Source organism: Drosophila obscura, unplaced genomic scaffold (genome assembly GCF_018151105.1).
Source record: "Drosophila obscura isolate BZ-5 IFL unplaced genomic scaffold, ASM1815110v1 contig_150, whole genome shotgun sequence".
Taxonomy (NCBI): Eukaryota; Metazoa; Arthropoda; class Insecta; order Diptera; family Drosophilidae; genus Drosophila; species Drosophila obscura.
The window spans coordinates 3,932,393-3,948,613 of NW_024542736.1; the positions used below are offsets into that span (position 1 = coordinate 3,932,393).

The following is a 16,221-nucleotide window of genomic DNA, read 5'->3' on the forward strand; positions in this document are numbered from 1 at the left end:
GGCCCAAAAGTTATGCTAATTCTGGCTTTCATTAAGTCACAATGGCGGGCTCCTTCTGCCTTTTGCACAAGTCAAAAGTTTATAGTTGGCAAACATTTGGGCAGCCTTAACTTTAATAACTTAATGACATGAGTCACATCAAGGTCGGGGGGCGTGGCAGGGCAGGGCGAGCAGGAGGAGGAGTAGGAGCGGTAGTGGCTAAAACCAAGTGCAAAGTAGGCTGGTCAGCTGCTAAATTAAACTCAAAACTTGCGGCACAAACTGACCCTCATTAGACAGAATTTGACGGCAAAGGCAAAGGCAAGAGGCATTGGGCACTGGGCGATGGGCACTGGGCGAGGCCTAGCAAAAAGGTCAAAATCTGCACAAAGCCAAGGCAGCAAAAAGTCGAGGGGTGCTCGGTGTGGTTCAGGATTAGAAAGCGAGACACACACAAAGACACAGACACAGGCACAGGCACGGGGAGAAAGTTGCCTTGAGCCATGCCCGGATAGGGAAGAGCAAAGTTGCCGTTGCCGCCGCCTTTGTCATGGAAATTACTTTCTTCATTAGTTACTTTGTTGCTCTCGGTCTTGCGGTGGCTGGGGCCTCGCCCCGGTTGACTTAATTAAAAAGTTAAGCGTGGCCAGCTCCGCAGATCCCCTCGGAACTCCTTCCGCCGGTGCGGTTGTGATTGAAGAGCTTAGGCGGCACGGGTTTCCGTCTCCACTTATGCGCCTATTAATGTGCGTTTTGGTGAAGTGCGTGCCCAAAACCGGTCGGACCAACTAATTGAATTATCCTGCCCAGTCAAAAAGCTAAAGCTCAACCCTTTCCCGTCTCTATATTGCAGAGCTGCCCGAGAAGCGTCCCCAGCTGTCCACGGAGCACACGCGCTACGAGCCCGGCGACGTTCTGCGAGCAAACTGCAGCACTCCGCCCTCACGGCCGCGGGCCGAGCTCACGTTCACAATCAACAACATGGTGGTAAGTACTAGAGCTCTACTCTGCTCCATTTCGGGATTATTCCAGTGAAATATTAGTAGAGTCCAGTAGCCCGCCTGTATGTAGCCTGTATCCGGATTCCGGATCCGGGTCTGTGCTTGGGCCCGAGTCCACTTCAATTTATTTTATGCTTTACGGAAAGAAAAACAAACTTGACAGCGGGTCAGCGGCTATTTGTGCTCAAAGCAGTTCCCAATCCTTTGAAGTCCTTGTCTATTCTGCTGAGAAATGAACATGAAAATCTGCCAGGACATGAGACTTTAATCAAAAGGGTTCGTTCCCCATTTGTATTGTGTTTTTTGTTTGCCACCATTTGCCTATGGGGCTCGTCCATCCGTCAACGTGGCGTATGCGCAATTTCACAGCCTGCCACAGCCACAGACAGACAGACAGAGACAGACACAGAGACAGAGAGAGAGAGAGAGAGTGAGAATTGTCATGTGGCCGAGGCCAAGGCTGAGGCGCATCTGTGGCCGCCTCCTTTGTCATTTAGTTACTGTGAAATACAGATTTCTATGCGGTCGCAAACATAACCAGATCCTTTGTCGCGAGCAGAACGGGGACCAGGACTAGGAGCACGAGTCACAGCTGTGTGCAAGACCCGACCCTCTCGTGGCTGTCATGCCTTGTGGATTTTCACTTTTGGTTGCTTTCGCTGTAGCTGTTGCCATTGTGCCAGCCCCATTCCTGCCTCCATCTGCCTGCCAGAGCTGTCGGAATACCGGGGTTTTTTCCATTGCAATTTTATGAATATGCATGCCACATGCGACTCGTAGCACTGTCTCTCTGTCTCTGCTGTAATTTCTATCCAGCGCTCCGATGTCAAGAGCAGTTGAGTTGGTCAAGGCAAAGTTTCCCATTGCGCTCCAAGCATTTGCCACTGCAAGGTGATGTGGCACAGACAGTGCTGGATGTCCGGGCCACGTGCTGAACAGGTTGGCAGAAGCACTGCATTGACTCCTATTTGATTTCCGGGCTGCTTGCCATGCTTAAGATGTGTCTGCCATTGGGTGATGCATAATTTTGCATGGGAAAACATTCGCATTGATTTGTGCTTGGGATTCGCATTCAGGATTCCCAGAATTGGATGCGGGATGAGAGCAAAGTCTGACTTGCATCGGATATATCTGCCATTGTAATGGCAGCACAAAAACCCTGAGAAATATGATCCCTGCTACTGGCTGAGCTCACCAATTAAAAAAGCATCAACGATAGCTGACAGCGGCGATAGGTGCACAATACACACATTGTTCGGGGAAACAAAAGAAAATCCTGGCTGGCTTACAAATTGCCAAATTTCTGATGATTTTATTAACCAAGAATCCCTGGTCGGGGGACCCTGCAAATGCTTTCCATTATGCTAGTTCCTGGCTGGGCTCCGACTCTTTAAAGTGGAGAGTGGCGAGGGTTGTCAATGCCGTTGAAAAATGGTTGCCACATTCCAGCAGCGCACTGGCAAGCCCGCATTAAACATGATAAATGAATTCAAATCATTTGCACCGCAATAACTCGATGCTCGAGCGAGCACTGCAAGGACAAAGAAGCAAGGAAAAGGCTCCATCCCTGGCTCCGGGAAGAGAGAATATTCAAACGGGTTGTTGGCTGAAAATGAAATGATAGCTTATCGGCAATGCTCCTCCTCTGGCTGCCACATGGAGCAAGGACATCTAGAAATTTTCGGCAGTGGCAAATGGAGTAGCAACTGAACGGCAATGGCAACGGCAATGGCAAAGGCAAGACAACAAACAGTAAGCAAACGTGGCAGACATTGACTAAAATTGAGTAGAAAACGATACCGCAGGAGGAAGATATATTACAATTGCCGATCACAGGAAACAAATGAATATTTCATGCTGTGCAAATCAACACGGAGGGGAGCCAACGATGGAGGCGGATGTTGGCTGCACACGTACACACACACACACACACACACACACACACTGCTGTTGGCTGCCTACACTCCGGCACTTCCGACAAGGTCTGTGCCACAGCAAAGTTTACGTTAAAAGGTGCGCCAGCAAGGAGCCAAAGTCTTTGGCAGGAGCCAGCACCAGAACCAAGACCAAGACCAAGACCTGGGCCCGGACAGAACTTTATGTTGACAAAAGTTTTTGCGGTGAAATGCCACAGCAGTAATTTGCAAGAGGTCCAACCCCCACCGCAAATGCTACCCCGAAACCAAGCACATGCCAGCATCACACATACCACAACCCCACAGCCCCCCTACCCTACCCTACCCTACACCCACACCCACCGTGTGACATATGTGCCTTCGGTTTACGGCTGCTGTGGCTCTATTTTGGGTCTGGCGGCTTCCGTCCGATCCGGATCCGTATCCGTAGCCAGGCCGGGGCAGGCCGGGCCCGACGGGCATTAATCATTTGGCATGTAAATTGCCAATTAATAACTGCTGCATGTCATTTGGCGTCGTTTTGGCTTAAAAATGCTACGCAGCAGTTGCCGGGGGTTGAGCGAACCGAGCCAACCGAACGAACCGAATCTTCGAGAGGCATTTGCCAAGTTCTAGGCGCATTCGCATTAATGAAGACAAATAGCACTTGAGCCCTGCCAAATTTAGCGGAAAATTGAAAAAAGCTGCTCAGCCAGGAGGCAAACGGCAACCCCTAACGTAGCATTATTTGGCAGCTCCTTTTGTGCCATAGTTTTTGTTGCTGTTTGTTGTTTGTTGTATTCTTGGCAACAGCAACCGGGCGCAGTAACGTATCGGCCCGAAAGATATTGCAGTGCTATCCACAATTTATTTGTTATTGATACGCTACCAATGCACTGCACACACACACACACATCCACATATATATATTGTGCACTATGTTCGAGTGGAGTACAGTGCTCGTATAAAATATATTTATTGGTTTTTAGCATTGTCTGGTTTCGGCTGAATGACTGCCGGCTGCAGGGAATTTATGCTTGCAGTCAGAGCATCTCTACCAGCATTGTTGCTGCCACAAAATACAGCGAAAATTTCCAGTTTCAGTTTCATTCTTCGGGACTCACGAGTACTCGTACATGGACTACAAATATTCAGATTAATTTTAATCTAATTATTGTAAGTCTAAGTATCCAGCTGCTCAGGGTAATTGGTATCCGAGCTGATCTGCAGAAACGATCCGTCGGTCAGCTCCGTGTCGTCCGTCGCCTGGACTTCCGTTTCGAAGATTGTCATCTTGCGGTGGCCGTCGGAGATAACTGTGACCAACCTGCGGCCGCCGGAGACGGCGAGCATATCGCACACTCCATCCAAACACTTGAAGGCGTCCGTGGCGGCGATGTCGTGGATGCTGCGAGTTACCGTCGCATCCGTCAGATTTATGAGCGTCGCCCAATGGTGCCGGGGGCACTGATTCGTCACCCCGCTTAGCAATAGCTGAATGAAGCAGCTGTGGGGACGCACATCCCTGGCGGGGGACGTGCTCTGGGTCAGTATGGATAGGATGGACTCGTTGTAGAACTGCAGGTCCACGAAGCGCAGATTGTTGTAGTTCTTGTGCAGCTCCGGGGTGAAGGGGCCCGCCCTCAGGTGGATGCTTGAGCAGAGCAAGAAACAATTGTCGGCCCGGCTGAACTGCAGGATCAGGGCCTCCTCCCAGCTGATAGCGAGGGCGAACATATCCCGTCTGGCAGCTTCGTGGACATAATAGCTGCACGTCACAAAGTCCTGATCCTTTCTTGGCTCCATGGCGCAAAACTCGCTGCAGATAATGGTCGAGCTGAGCTTGAAGCTGGTGCTGATGCTCTCCGTGGGTCTCTGGAAGACGCCATCGATGGCATTGAACAACTTTTCGCGCTGCTGCACCAGTGACAGCTTCGTGTCGTGCGGCGCAAATGTATTGGACGTGTCCATGAAGTCGTTCTCGGATACAAGCTGTTCCCACAGCTGGTCGGGGTCCACGGACTGCTGCTGCGGCTGCGTCAGGAAGGCATTCTCCAGATACTGACCCACGCGCTCCAGATTGAACAGGCTGCGTGTGGGCAGTGAAGGGGCGCTTTCAGCCCCCTCCTCCTCATCATCACTGCCATCATCTGCATCCATCGGTGCCAACGTGAAAAGGAGCTCAGCCAGAGCACAGTTCTGCTCGTCGCTGAGGACGATTTTGTCGGGTATCTCCTGGTGCGACAGCCGCATTACGGTGAAGATCAGCCAGCTGTGAAAGAGCTTCATTTCGTTAACCAGGGTATCGATGGTCCGCTGCAGCTCGTGCACCTTCAGATAAAAGGATCCGCACGCACGCATCGCCTCGACGGCCACCTCCGGCACGATGAGCGACTCATAGAAATGGGAGATGCGACCCAGGCCGGTCATCGCGTTCAGAAAGTAGAACATCCTGATGGCCGCTTCGTTCAGCTGCCGGAATACCAGGCCCTGCAGGTCCTTCAGGCTGAGTTCCACACCCTTGGCCATTTTCCTGAAATCTTTCTCCGACTTTGTAAGGAAATCCTCCACCTCCAAAGAAGTGTAGCCAAAAAGGTGCAGCTCCTGAAGGTCTGTGGCTGCGATTCCGTACGCTTGCGAGCTGACGTAGGCCGTCAGCTTATTGTGCATTTCCAGCTGGACAGCCTCCCGGGCCTCCAGCAGGCAATGCTCGGTGTTGCTTATGTAGTTTTTCGTCTCCAGTATGTGGGCGCAGAGCCTGGCCACACCCATTACGGGCGCCATGCTGTCCTGCAGCACCTGATTGGGGAAGTGGAGCAACTTCAGCTGCTGGCCATCGCGCACCAGGGCGTAAATGGCATTCGAGTCGCCGTTCAGTTGCACATCGTAAACCTCGAACTGTTCGGGGTGCAGCACGTGCTGGGTGAGATCGATGCTGCCCGCCTGCAGGGCGCCAAAAAGCAGCAGATGAAATTTCCCACTGCATAGGACTACGATCAGGAAGCTGGGCAAACCTTCGGGAAAGGACTTAGGTCGTCGGTCCTCAGTGATGGGTCAATGCTGGGCAGCGGCCGTGGCTTGGGCAGAAATTGCTTGTGCCTGTCCTTGGAGTTGAAGGTGTGGCCCTCCAGAGTTTCCGGGCAGTCGATAGTCCGGCTAAAGTGGACCTTCCTGATGTCGTCGTCGTAGGTTAGGCTCGAGAACAGGCTCTCGCTGTCGACATCCACCATGGCCACCTTTCCACTGCTGTAGCCCACGGCCAGCAGCGTGTCGTCCCATTGCCAGCTGAGCGAGCGCACTTTGGCACCTTCGATGGGCGGTGGGAAGGCTGCTACCTTCTGCCAGTTTAGCCGCTGGATCACCACCTCTCCTTTCTCTGTGCCGTAGGCAAAGAGATCCATTTTATTGTTCCACTCAATGCGCTCCACAATGCAGCCCATATTGCGGCCACCGTAAAGCTTCATGCTGCTTGCCGCTGCCATTTTTACACTCTCTCCAAGTAAATTTGCCTATGCAAGCTTGAAGATTTATTAATTCCCAATTGGCTGACGTCTGTGGAAAAACTTACAACAGAACGGGAATAGTTGCAGAGTTTTAATTTAATTTATTATATTTTCGTTTGATTAACACATGGTTGATAATTCTGCATATCGATATTTTCGTTGCAAATATCGGCTGTACCTTTTCGAGGAAGTAGCGCAATTAAATAGTAATATTGGAATTTGTACATTATAAATATATATATGTACCAATGCTATGTGTCATGCACAAAAGCCATGGAGAGAAACACCAGGGATTTCGATATGTACTCTACCATAATAATATATATCGATAGAATTGAGACAAATAAATGAAAACAGTGGCAGCCCAGTTAATGACGTTAATGTGCTATGGTTAAAGTTTGAATAATCATTCGCCAGTTTATGTTCCCCATTAATAAGACTGAACTTAATCTGAAACAAAATATCAGGCATACAAATGTTAGTAGTCTTAGCATAGTGGTATTATGATCTCGCAACGTATCGATGGTGGCTGTTGTACAAAACGAATTCCTCTCACTATATGCTGGCCCTGCAAGACTTAGTGGGGCACATTTGCTGTCGTCCGACACTAAACTGCACAAAGCTATTTAAAATATATAATTTGCGTTGTGTGCACAACACAGGAAAAGGGAAAATACACATGTGGAAAGGAAAAGCTGCACGTAAAATACGTGAACACAAAAAGAAGTTTTGCTGCTTAAACATCTGAAATGCACATGCGTAGGGGGGAGGGGGAAAAAAAGAGAAAATATTTATCAAAGCGCAAATCCTTTCACATACACAGATCTACATGGCCAAAGCGGGGCACAGAGATATAAAGATACTCACATACAGATGTAGTAGTAGATGCAGAAAAAGAGAGAAAGAGACTTGGCGATGGAGATGGAGCTGGCGAGCGGCAGATTCTCTTATGGCAACAATTTTACAGTGAATTGCACTAAATAACTGCCATTAAGCATAAAAGCTGTTCTCGCATGAAGGAGCTGCTGCCAGCATTTAAGCCAAATGCAAGTTTAAGCGTCTTAGAGCTGGCGAAAATAAAGTGGACTTACGCAGCGAGGACATGGACATGGACATGGGTATGGATGTGGATGGGGAAGCGGATGGGGATACGGATATGGATACAGAGCAATAAAGATGCAAGTCAAATGAAAGGCAGAAATGGCGCATAAGACGGGACTAAAGGCAGAGTGGAGGAGGAAGGCCCGGCTCGGATTGGATCGGATCGGGCCGGGCCGGGCCGGCAGCTAGGCAAAGCCTGCAGAAAACTGGCAAAACTTTCGTCAAATGTGTCGTCTGGCGCAGTTTCGGCTCTGGCTGAGCCCGTTCCATGTCCATGTCCATGTCTGTGTCCTTGTCCTACCAGCAAGCATGTCCTGCTGCTGCTGCTGGTGATGCCGCAGCCACTAATGTGTGCAATTGTGTGAGTCTTCCGGCTCGGCCAGGGCTCCACTTTTTTTCCGCTCTCTCTCTGTGTCTCTCTCTGCCGCTTTGTGTGTTTGTGTTTGGCTCAGACGCCGCTGCTTTTTGCTGCATTACATTAACACAGATAAAGTTCCTTGATACATAATTTCCATGCATACACAAGTGTCTCCCAGCACATGTGGCAACTGTCCCCCACCTCGGCTCCTCGCCGAACTGTGCCAACTTGCAAATGGCGACAAGATGCTGGCTGGCAAAAGTTTTTTTCTCCTTGGTCCCCGGTCCAAGGAGTACAAACAAAACTATTACGAGCGTGAGGGCTAAACGTTGCCAAATGTTGAACCGCCCCACTCGAACACCCACAACCACTCCACAGAATCCTCGTCTGGGCGTCTTAAATTATGCAAATGCATTTGCGAGTGTAAAACAAACAGGAGCTGTCTAAAAATGTTAATCCCTGCGCCTGGCACACTCTCAATCTTCGCTCTGTAACCCCATAATTTTCCTATTGCAGATAACCAATGTGGAAACCCAGTACATACGAACCATCGACAATCTGATTGCCTCCCGCATCTCGGTGAAGCTGCAGCTGCAGGGCGTGCACTTCTCCAGCATCAATCCGGCCATCTACAATGGCGTGTACGGCCTGAACTCTGTCTACGGCCACGGAGGGCCCGTCTACGCACCCAATCCCAATCCGGGCGGACTGCTGCTGCGCTGCTCGGCACAAATCGGCGACCTGTATCAGGAGTACAAGGAAATTGAATTGGGCACTCCGCAAAAGGATCCGATACCGGCACGAGGTGAGTCCAACTGACTGTCTGCTCGCCTAAGCCAATTATGCAATAACGTTACTGATCCATCTGCCTTCCGTTTCCGCTCTCCCTCCAACTCTCTTTCTTTGTTTGGCTGCTTCCGGAGCACAGTTACGCTCTCATCCGACTCGAGCCTGACGAACTTTTTTAGTTCGTATTTCTCGACATCGTCCGCCTCGCCTCGACCCAGCCCCAGCGTCTGCGTGGCGCCCCTCGTAATGGGCGCCCTGGCAGCTCTGATTATTAGCTCCCTGATGGGCCATGGGCTAATTGTGGGTGCCCAGCACCCGGCTGCAGACACCCGCAAAGAAGCTGCAACGGCACCAGCAGCCACCGCATTGATGACACATTCCAAGGAGCAGCCGCGTCCCCTTCTGTCCAGCTGCAGCGCCTCCAAGGCGCCCAAGCAGCCACTGGCCGGGCCAGCAGTCAGGACGGTTGGCCAGGCCTAAGCGAGTCCCGTCTGCCCGGCATGGACATGGGCATGTGTTACCGGCAAACCAGTTAGTTAAATCCTTAAGTACGAGTAATTCAACATATGTTTTATGCAAGCCTGAGTTGCGTTTGGCGTTCGGTTCGATGATCTTCATTTGATGACTGCTTTTCATTCTCATTTCATTGCCCCGCACTTTGAGATGTGGTGTCTACTACCGAGCTAAAAGAGAACGAAACAAAACAAAACCAAAAAAAAAAAAAAACAAATTAACGTTAAGCGAACATTTATAAACTAGCCTAGTCTTAAGCCCCAGCAGCAAGATGCACCAGAGAAGAGTCTACAACCTATAGAGGAACGAGCCGGGGGGCACTCCACTGGCACTCCTGGCCCGGCCCTGGCCGCACTCCTGGAAATCCAAATATAAATGTTTACACAAAACCCATTGAAAAACCAAAGAAAACTCAAACATAACTTAAAGCAAAAACCCCAATGAAGAATACAAAAATATACAGAGTACATCAAATTACTGAATCTACTTTAAATGTGAAAAATACAACAGAAATACATGAGATGCACGAGCGAACGAGTAAAATGGAAAACCAAAAATCAAACAGATAAGAAAATGTGTGTAAAATATATATTTAATGCAAAACCAAATTAAAATAATATTAATTTAATTTAAAGTAAATAAATCAAAGCCTTGTATAGGCATATTGTAAATGGTGGTGAAATTAAATAAAAAGTGTGTGTTAATTTTAAACGCAGCCTGGTCTAATTCTACTCGATTCGGATGCCTGGAATTTCCAGAAATTTTCATTTATTCTACAGTGTGACCGGTGACCCAATGCATTTTCCGACTCAACGCATTTCCACTGTTGATTTTTGGCGTTAAGCAATCTTAGTGAAAATTCTGGCAACAAAGGCCGGCCCAGCCTCGTGCCTCCTTCCCTCGCCAGCCTGGCTTTTGGTTATTGTCTGCATTTAGTTTGCCTGCCAAAGTGTGAAAAACTTGCCGTTACGCAGCGGAAGAGCTGAAAGAAATGTAAAAGAAAGAATCTAGTACAATGCACTGCATACTCCCTTTTCCGTTGCTGTCCTTTCCGTCCTTTCCGTTCCGTTCCGTTCCGTTCCTTTCGCAGCCATTTTTTGTTGTTGTTGTTGTTGCTGTTGGTTGGCGTTGCCGTTTCCGTTCTGCATGCGCATTTTGTATTATATTTTGTTGGTGCCGCCAGTACGAGTGTACCCCGCCCCACTAGAATCACAAGAACGAGTTGTAGGAAAATTATTGAAGCGCGCTTTGTTATTTCTTTTCAATTGCGGCCGAGAGCTGCTCCTCGAACGACTTCCAGCAGAAACTTTTCGACGAGCCAAAGGGGTCTCCGATTCCGCTCCGACTCTGTTGTCACAAATAATTGCAGATATATAAGGATCCTTTTTCGCTTTTGCCGTTTCCACAATGTATTTGAAAACGCACACTCGAATATACGAGCATAAAAGTGTGTTTTTAGAGATGCATGGCAATAGCCACAGCAACGGCAACGGCAACAGCAACAGCAACGGCAACAGCAACATTTGAATTGTGCGTGATTTTGCATAGAAAATATTTCTGCAAATGCGAAAATAAATATATAAATATCTTGGCATTCCGTTTCGTTTGCCAAGCGTCTGGAAAGTTGCTCTCTGTGTGTATTTAAATTAAATTGCAAACAAACAAGCACCGAAATAATTTCAACCACTCTGCAGATGATAGCAACAAAATGTATCAGAATACAGCAGCTGCTCGGCTCTGCGGTTGGTTCTCTGATGCTTTGCAAATGCGAAAAATCCTTGTCTGCTGCAGCCTGCCCTGCCACAAGGATCACGGACAAAGCAACCGAATATTCGTAGTCGTTATTCGTTATTATTTTTATCTGTATTTCTCCGTTCTAATTCAATTCAAAATGTTCTGTACTCGCAACAATAAAAATGTTAAAGCTATCAGAGTTGTCAGAGGGAAGTGGGAATTTAGTTCGTTATTCGAACGGAACCTGTTCGCAAACGGGGACAGTCCTTGTACATTGAGCGGTAGGCACTCCCTCACCCGCAATCGGATCCTTCAATTAATCGATCAACTCTGCCTACGCACCGCAACAACATCCGTGCCAACATGGCTCTAATTTGGAATGGGCTTGCGGGAGGGCCAATTAGATACTTTTTTTTTAATTCCTTCACCCGAACATGGACTAGTGCGAGTATTCTGAACATAGTGTGCAGCAAAATGATGCAGGGCCTGCTAATTGAAGTCAACTAATTTGCATTGCAGATGCAGCAGCGAGTAGAGACACAGAAAAGGCAGGCAGGCAGGCACATGTCCCAATGATCAGGAGCCGTGTCCGTGTCCAGCCTCGGATATTGGACCGCAGCTTATTTACGTGCAATTAGCCGGTGGGGAACGTGTTGTTCCTGCCCAGAGACATATCCTTTTTCCTGCGATGCGATGCGTTGCGATGCGATGCAGCGCACAGAGTGCACAGAGTCACCAAATTGAGTTTGACAGACCGCAGAGCACAATTAAAATCAATTAGCTACGCGCATCGAATTACAAATTGATTTATTTATGATGGTTTCATCCCCTCAACGCGCCTTCCCCCAACCACAATCAGCGGTGGTGTGGCTGACGAGTGTTCTACAGATTGGCGATGGTCTGCTCTGCTCCGAGCAGTGTCTCTGTTTCTCTTTGTTGGTTTTTCTCACGATATCCTCCTGACCTGCGTGTCGCAGGATGTCAAGTGTGCATTTCCAATAGCGAACTAACGTTGTGGTCGTCGTTGTCGTTGCCGTCGTCGTCGTCATCGTTGTCGTCCCTTGTGCACCAAGTCCAACCGTATCGTCATCGTCATCGCCATCATATCGCCATTGCCGTCGCCCGTGGCCGTGGCCATGGCCACACACACACAGCTGGAGCCAGACAATGTGCTGGCGAGGAGCGTAAATTGATTCCATTGATTCCCTATCAAATTTATAGTGACCGGACGCCGGAGGTGCCAGCACTTGGCTCTCGCTTTGGTGTCGCCAAGGGGGCAGCGTGGGACAGGGTGCAGGTTGCCAGGTTGCCGGTTGCAACAATGCTGATTTTCCCATTCATTCCCCCATTGCTTAGTTATTAAACATGAGCTAAGGACTCTTGTGGGGCCAAATGAAGTCGAGAAATCCTGATGCACAAAGCGGCCAATTTGCGTTGCTTTACCGATGTTTAATTTGTATTTTTTGTGCTGACGAAAAGCGTTTAATTCGCATCGAATGTGCTGGCACAACTCACACGTCTGACGAGCAGCCGGAGCGTTATTAACGAAAATGTACATGGACATTAATTGTGCATGAGTGCATTGATTAATCGGGCAGGGACTCAGTGTGATCCGGCTGGCGACCGCATTAAAGCTGCCGCCACCAAACAAATTTGCAATCACTTAAAGCAGAGCAGAACGCAAATGAGGCAGCCTGAGTGCATAATAAATAGTGACAATGCCATGCAGTGCAGATAAGCGATATGGCCGGTTGCTGCATATGCATCTGGCCCCCTGCACTCTCCCAGAGAGCCAGGCTCTTCCGGAGCAATCCATCCAGCCCCAGCTGCAGCCCCTGGGGAGATTTGACACGCCTCGAACTCATTTAAATTGACACAGAGCAACTGCAACTGCTTGGGCTGCTTGGACTGCTGGTCCGTTTTTATATCACAAATATTCTCGTTTCTGTAAAGTGCACAATGCAAATAAATAAGTGCGAGGCGTGGGTCAATTGCCGGCCAACTGTGACACAACACAATGGACTGGGCCAGCCCCTCATCTGTCTCCTCCTGCTGCTGCAGAAGATGTGACACTTTTCACATAACTGGCAATTTCTCTGGACGTGAGTGCAGGACACGATGGGGAAACCTCAATGCCAGATGGACACTGCAGGCCGGGCCGGACTGACCAGTGGCATACGGTGGCCAGTGGCCAGTGGCCAACAGACATTCGACCTGGGACACTGGGCATGAAGACTTATTAAGAAAAGTGTTGCTGCCTCATGAATAAACACTGATGAGATGTTGCCCTCGGCTGCGAAAAGTTGGAGGTGGTCAAAATAAAAGCCAGTTGTCAGTTGCCAATTTTCCTTGAGTGCAGTTCCGAACGGTCGAGAATGGCATGGCGGAAGTGAGGCAGCTGGCAGAATGGAGCTGACGTCAATCTTTTCAGATTTACCAGCACCTCGTTGGGGAAGACAGACAGACAGTCAGAGGACCTATCGATCCAGCCTCAGCCATATAATACGTTCACTCTCGATTAAACTAAATTCAAGCTTCCAGAACTTTTGCAGCCCACTTATCATGCAAAAGGTGGGCTTGAGTCGCCGTAACTAAATCCCAAAGTCTGGGCAGGGATGAAGGGAAAAAAAGGGTTCATTAAATTACCATTTAACAGTTTTGGGACAGAGGCAGCACCGAAGTTGGGCTGCTGAGCCTGCCTCGTTTATGCAAAATGTTGCCTTATTGAATTTACACTAAGGAACTTTTGTCATGTCCCGGACAAATGCTTCAAATGAGCACCCGCTGGCCGGGGTGACATAATTTCAAACTGCACCAAACTTTGACTTACGTTGGGCAAGCTCTGGGACGGCTCTGGGGGCCTGGGACTGGGGGATGGGGCTGGTCAATGATCTTTATGCGCCAGAGAGCACACACGAGTCTCAGTCGGAGGAGACTCCCTTCCACTCAGAGCAGCCACTCGTAGACTCGTACACTCGCATAGTACGAGTATATCCTTGGACACGCGCACGCCTTCTTGTAATAAACTTCAAAAAATAATTTCGGAAACGTCTACGACAACTAAAACTTGACACTTTGCAAAGAAAGTTTCTGTGGCCTGAGTGTTGTGTCCTCAACTTCTCCCACCACAGCTACACGGCCACCCTGACTACGGTGTGGGGGGGGACGGCGGGCAGTGACAGCTTAATTTAATTTGCGCACAAATTTTCAAACTTGTGAGTTATCGAAATTTTCACATAGTTGCTGGCTGGCCATAATGAATTATGCAGCAGCAAGCCAGAAATAACTATTGCAAAGTTTCCATATAATTGAATTTACCCAGATAAATGGACATGTTCAGTCATCACTCGGATTCACTCGCAAAAATGTATCCCAGACGGACAGACGGACTAGAATTTGACTACTTTAAAATCCAATTACAAGCAAATGTCCCGCATGCCATTTCCAATCATCGTAAGGTAGCGAGTTGTGAAGTTCTTATACTCATCCTTACCCATCAAATCGGATCGAATTAAGCCACTGGGACACAGACAGACAGACATGCAGACTGAGAGACAGATAGACACTAGAGAGTCCGCACGAGTCGCCAGGAAAGGGCAGCTGAAAAACTTTTAATCCATATTAAATGAACTTTCTGCACAATTTTCATCAAATTTATTTTGTATTTATTTACACTTCTGTTTGGTTTTTCATTCGCTTCGCATCCGACACTCTTAGAACAATGAGGATGAAACTTTTGTCATAAAATTTGGTTTTATGTGCCTGTATCATGTGGAGGACGGAAAGGAGGAGACAGAGCCTGAGGCAGTGGCAGTGGCCGTGGCAGCTTTCCTTATATGCCAGCCAGCAAATGTCTCACGTTCTTCATTAATTTTATTGAATAGCTTCGAAATTCGTTGGCTTTATTTTTTATTAGTTTTGAGTTGGAGTTTATGAAGTTCCTTTCTTTTCGTGACTGCCTGGCTCAAGGGATCGTTTTTCCATTTGAGGGAGTAAAAATGTAATAACACATTTTCCTTTTGAGCATAGACTCGACTCGTCTTTGCAACTATTTTCGGACTAATTTAATTTTAATGATTTTTGTGCTTGGCCCACAGAACAAACAAATTACGGGCCAACAACTTTCCGAACAAAGTTTTGGCTTAATTCGGTATATGCAAAAGCGCACAAAAAATACTGAGGGGAAATGCAACGAACTGAAGTCGTTGAACTTGCCCAAAAGCCCAACAAGTTGGCTCTCGTTTTACTGTTGCAAGGCATGTTGCAGTTTCGGTTGCTGCTGATGTTGCAGTCGCCTTTGAAGCTCGTCTCGTTACAGTTGCCAAAGTCCAAGTTAAAGTTAATTGTATGAAACTTAAGTGGACACTTAACGCAATTTCCGGCTGAAAGTAAGGCCAGTGGAAACAAACAACTTTTAACTTGAGCATTTTGTTGCAAACTTTTATGCCCCGCCAGCCTTGAGACATGCAACACAGTGCAACACACTGCAGTGGCCAGGCATCAGGCATCATGCGAGTGTGCTGTGTGTGTGTCGAGTCTTGTGTTTGCTGGTCACTGTAGGCGCAATAAATTTGCATTTCGTGCAAAAGCATTTTGCACTTGAAGCGTTAAATAAAATAAATAGCTTAAGCTGAATGTTTAAATGCTTCTTTGGGCATTGCATCTATTTCGCCTGCAGCACTCCCACACATCTGCACTTGGGTACGCATAGATACACATGCAAATGGATGCTCAGATACATATGCAAGCACATGTTACAAGCAGCTGCAGTGGCCAGTTGTTTATGGCTGTGGCCCTATGGGTGTGGGGAGGAGCAGCAGTAGCAGTAGGTCCATTGACAAGGTTTTGTATGGCTTGCTTTGGCTTTTGTTTTACGGCCTTTGTGACTGCCGGGCAATAAATTTATAGAATATTTAATATGCATATTTGCAAATAAATGATTTATGCCTGGTAGGTGTGTGACTGAGTGCGGTGCCGTGCCGAGCCGAGTCGAGCTGGGTGTTGGGCTTAAGTGCGTCTACATATGTTTATTTGCCCACATTTGCTGCTCGTTTCTGTTGCTTGTTTCTGTTTCTGTTTCAATTTAGTTGGAAATTCTGTGCTGTTTGCACACATGAGCAGCAGCCTCGAATTTATGAGGCAGCGGCAGCAGCAGCAGCAACCATAACAAAACCATCATCAGCCACATGTTGCTACCCAGGCTTAAACGAGATCGCACTTGGCCCGCCTCCGAATATGAAATGCGCCCCCATGGTGGGGCTGGGGGTGGGCGCTTAAGTCTTGGCGGGGGGGGGTTCTGGAGACAGCCGCGAATCTCTGCTCCTTCAGAACAGGGCACAAGTAGATGC

The 16,221-nt window shown here is 48.3% G+C and overlaps 2 protein-coding genes across 2 annotated transcripts in view; one reads left to right on the plus strand and one right to left on the minus strand.

Moving 5' to 3' along the window:
• The window catches only part of LOC111067620, a 46,347-nt gene extending 36,685 nt beyond the window's left edge, over positions 1–9,662 (plus strand). Inside the window, exons 5-7 of the mRNA XM_022356802.2 lie at positions 833–966; positions 8,354–8,642; positions 8,766–9,662. Coding sequence (XP_022212494.2) covers positions 833–966; positions 8,354–8,642; positions 8,766–9,106 — 764 coding nt within the window. The 3' untranslated portion in view covers positions 9,107–9,662. The remainder of the gene's footprint in view (positions 1–832; positions 967–8,353; positions 8,643–8,765) is intronic.
• Positions 4,036–6,438, minus strand: LOC111067567 (anaphase-promoting complex subunit 4-like). The gene is given in 2 exon segments (XM_022356721.2): positions 4,036–5,907; positions 5,910–6,438. Coding segments are annotated over 2 exon segments (2,298 nt in total). The 5' UTR covers positions 6,358–6,438; the 3' UTR covers positions 4,036–4,057.
• Positions 9,663–16,221: the final 6,559 nt, after the last annotated feature.